This window comes from Cebus imitator, unplaced genomic scaffold (assembly GCF_001604975.1).
Source record: "Cebus imitator isolate Cc_AM_T3 unplaced genomic scaffold, Cebus_imitator-1.0 Scaffold86, whole genome shotgun sequence".
NCBI lineage: Eukaryota > Metazoa > Chordata > Mammalia > Primates > Cebidae > Cebus > Cebus imitator.
In genome coordinates, this window is record NW_016107401.1 from 6,548,794 (window position 1) to 6,550,832 (window position 2,039).

A 2,039-nucleotide genomic window follows, 5' to 3' on the forward strand; every position below is an offset into this window, starting at 1 on the left:
AGTGGGTTCAGATCCTGCAGGGGAGTCTGGGACAGACAGGGACAGCAATTTTGCAGAGACTGAGAAGGCCAGGGCTCAGCAGCTTTTCCTGGAAGAACGGGGCCTCTTGGGCACTGACGTCCAGGACTCTGAAAAGCTGGGTACTTTTGGGGAGGAAAAAAAAAAGGAGTTGAAAAACAAAGATCCTTTCCTTCTCTTCCTCGTATTCCTTTTTCTGATCTCAGTGAGCAGTTCTTGGTTTACTGCCGACATAATAACGTTTCATAAACTTGAAAACATCTTCCTTCTTCCTCAGACAGGCTATCATTCTTTATTCTTATCCTTTTGTTTTAAAGCATTTTTATTAGTCCTTTTTTTTCTTAAACTTTTAAACAGCTGTTTATAAAAACACAAATACACAACACAAAACTTGGTAAAAATAACTCACTATATGGCACATATACTCAGATGATGTGATATATTTATATAGTAAAAGATGAAAATAGTCACTTTCCATAATAAAAATAAGTTCTATTTTTTGTTTATTTTACAATATACTTAATATTCTCTTCTTCTTTAGCTTCCTCTCTAGCTTCATCTCCTTCACGCTGAATCTCCAGGGGTCCCACATGGCTGTCCCAACCTCACCAAGCTGGAGTCTGAGAGGTGGCAGGGCTTAGGAACACACGAGGCAGCCGCACTCTAAGTGTCTCTCCACCTCTTCCACGAACGAGGAGCCATCTGTGCACTGGAAGACGTATTTCCGATGCTTGCTGCGGGTGGGCTGGCAGCACTGGGGCCCGCAGCCCCCGTGACATTCCATGATGGGCACCTTGGAGGCTGTGGCGCATGATGCATAGCCTTTCTGGCGGCGGATCACCTCTCGGACTACCTGTCCTAGGCATGGATTCTCTGCAGAGGGCACAAAAGTCAGGACATTGGTGGTCTAGGCGGCCAGCGGGACCATGAGCAGTTCTCAGGTAGGCTGTTCTGAAATACTTGTGCTCTGAAGACAGTAAGAATGTATTCACTCATCTGTCTGCCTCCCCTCCCCTCTGTCCACCCATCCATTTTACAAACAGGTGCCTTTCTTATCCCAGGAAAGGACACTGCTAGGCTTACACGTAAGCTCTGAGGATATAATGATGACAAAAGCAGGCTTGGTCCCTTCCTGCAACAAACTTAAAGTCAAAACTAAAACTAGATGTGGCGAACTGGTAGACTGTGGACTAAATCCTGTCCCCAGGCTAATTTTGATTGCCCTACATATGCCTAAAAATTAATTAAATGCCAACATTCAAAAAGCAGGAGGTTTCACCTCAGAGTTTGGATTTCTGGTTTCCTTGAAAACCAGGAGGTCTGGCAAAGCTGAGCCTGCAACATTGCACTGCAGTGGTGGCTGAAGCTGAGTGCTTTAGGTGGGGCAGGCAATCCCCAGTTTGCCCCAGTCGCCACCAACCTCCTCAGCTTGGATACATATGTGAAACATTGCAAAATGCAGGTTCTGACTCGAAAGGGCTGGGGTGGGGCCTGGAAGCCTGCATTTCTGTGACTCCCAAGTGATGTCAGTGGTGCTGGTCAATGCCAGAGGGCCACTCTGAATGGCTACAGTTTGTATTAGTTTTGAAGGCATCTCAAGGCCAACAGCTAGAAAAGTGGAGAAAAGAACCATCCATTCTGCTCATGTGTTCTCCTTGCAGAGGTCCGCTGAGGACCATTTTCCACACTTGTTTCAGCTTTAAAAAGTCCATGCTTAAGAATCTGAACTTTGGATCCATTATTTATTAGGACCTCACTTAACCCTGTGCAGAGGTGGCATGAGTCATCTGGACTTTGTTTTTTTCCTCAGACAGGGTCTCATGCTGTCACCTGGGCTGGAGTGCAGTGGTGCATTCACTGCAGCTTCAAGCTCCTGGGCTCAAGCGATCTTTGTACTTTGGCCTCCCAAAATGCTAGGATTCCAGGCATGACCCACCACTGCTGGCCCTATATGGATGAGGAAGTGAACCAGAGTATGCTGCTCAAAGTCATGCAGAATTTTTTTTTTTTTTTTTTTTTTT

At 45.9% G+C, this 2,039-nt stretch overlaps 1 protein-coding gene across 1 annotated transcript in view; it reads right to left on the reverse strand.

The window, feature by feature from the left end:
• Positions 1-287: 287 nt before the first annotated feature.
• SLIT3 (slit guidance ligand 3) overlaps positions 288-2,039 on the reverse strand; it is a 544,627-nt gene continuing 542,875 nt past the window's right edge. The window contains exon 35 of the mRNA XM_017534462.2: positions 288-891. Within this exon, the coding sequence (XP_017389951.2) occupies positions 656-891 (236 nt within the window). The 3' untranslated portion in view covers positions 288-655. The remainder of the gene's footprint in view (positions 892-2,039) is intronic.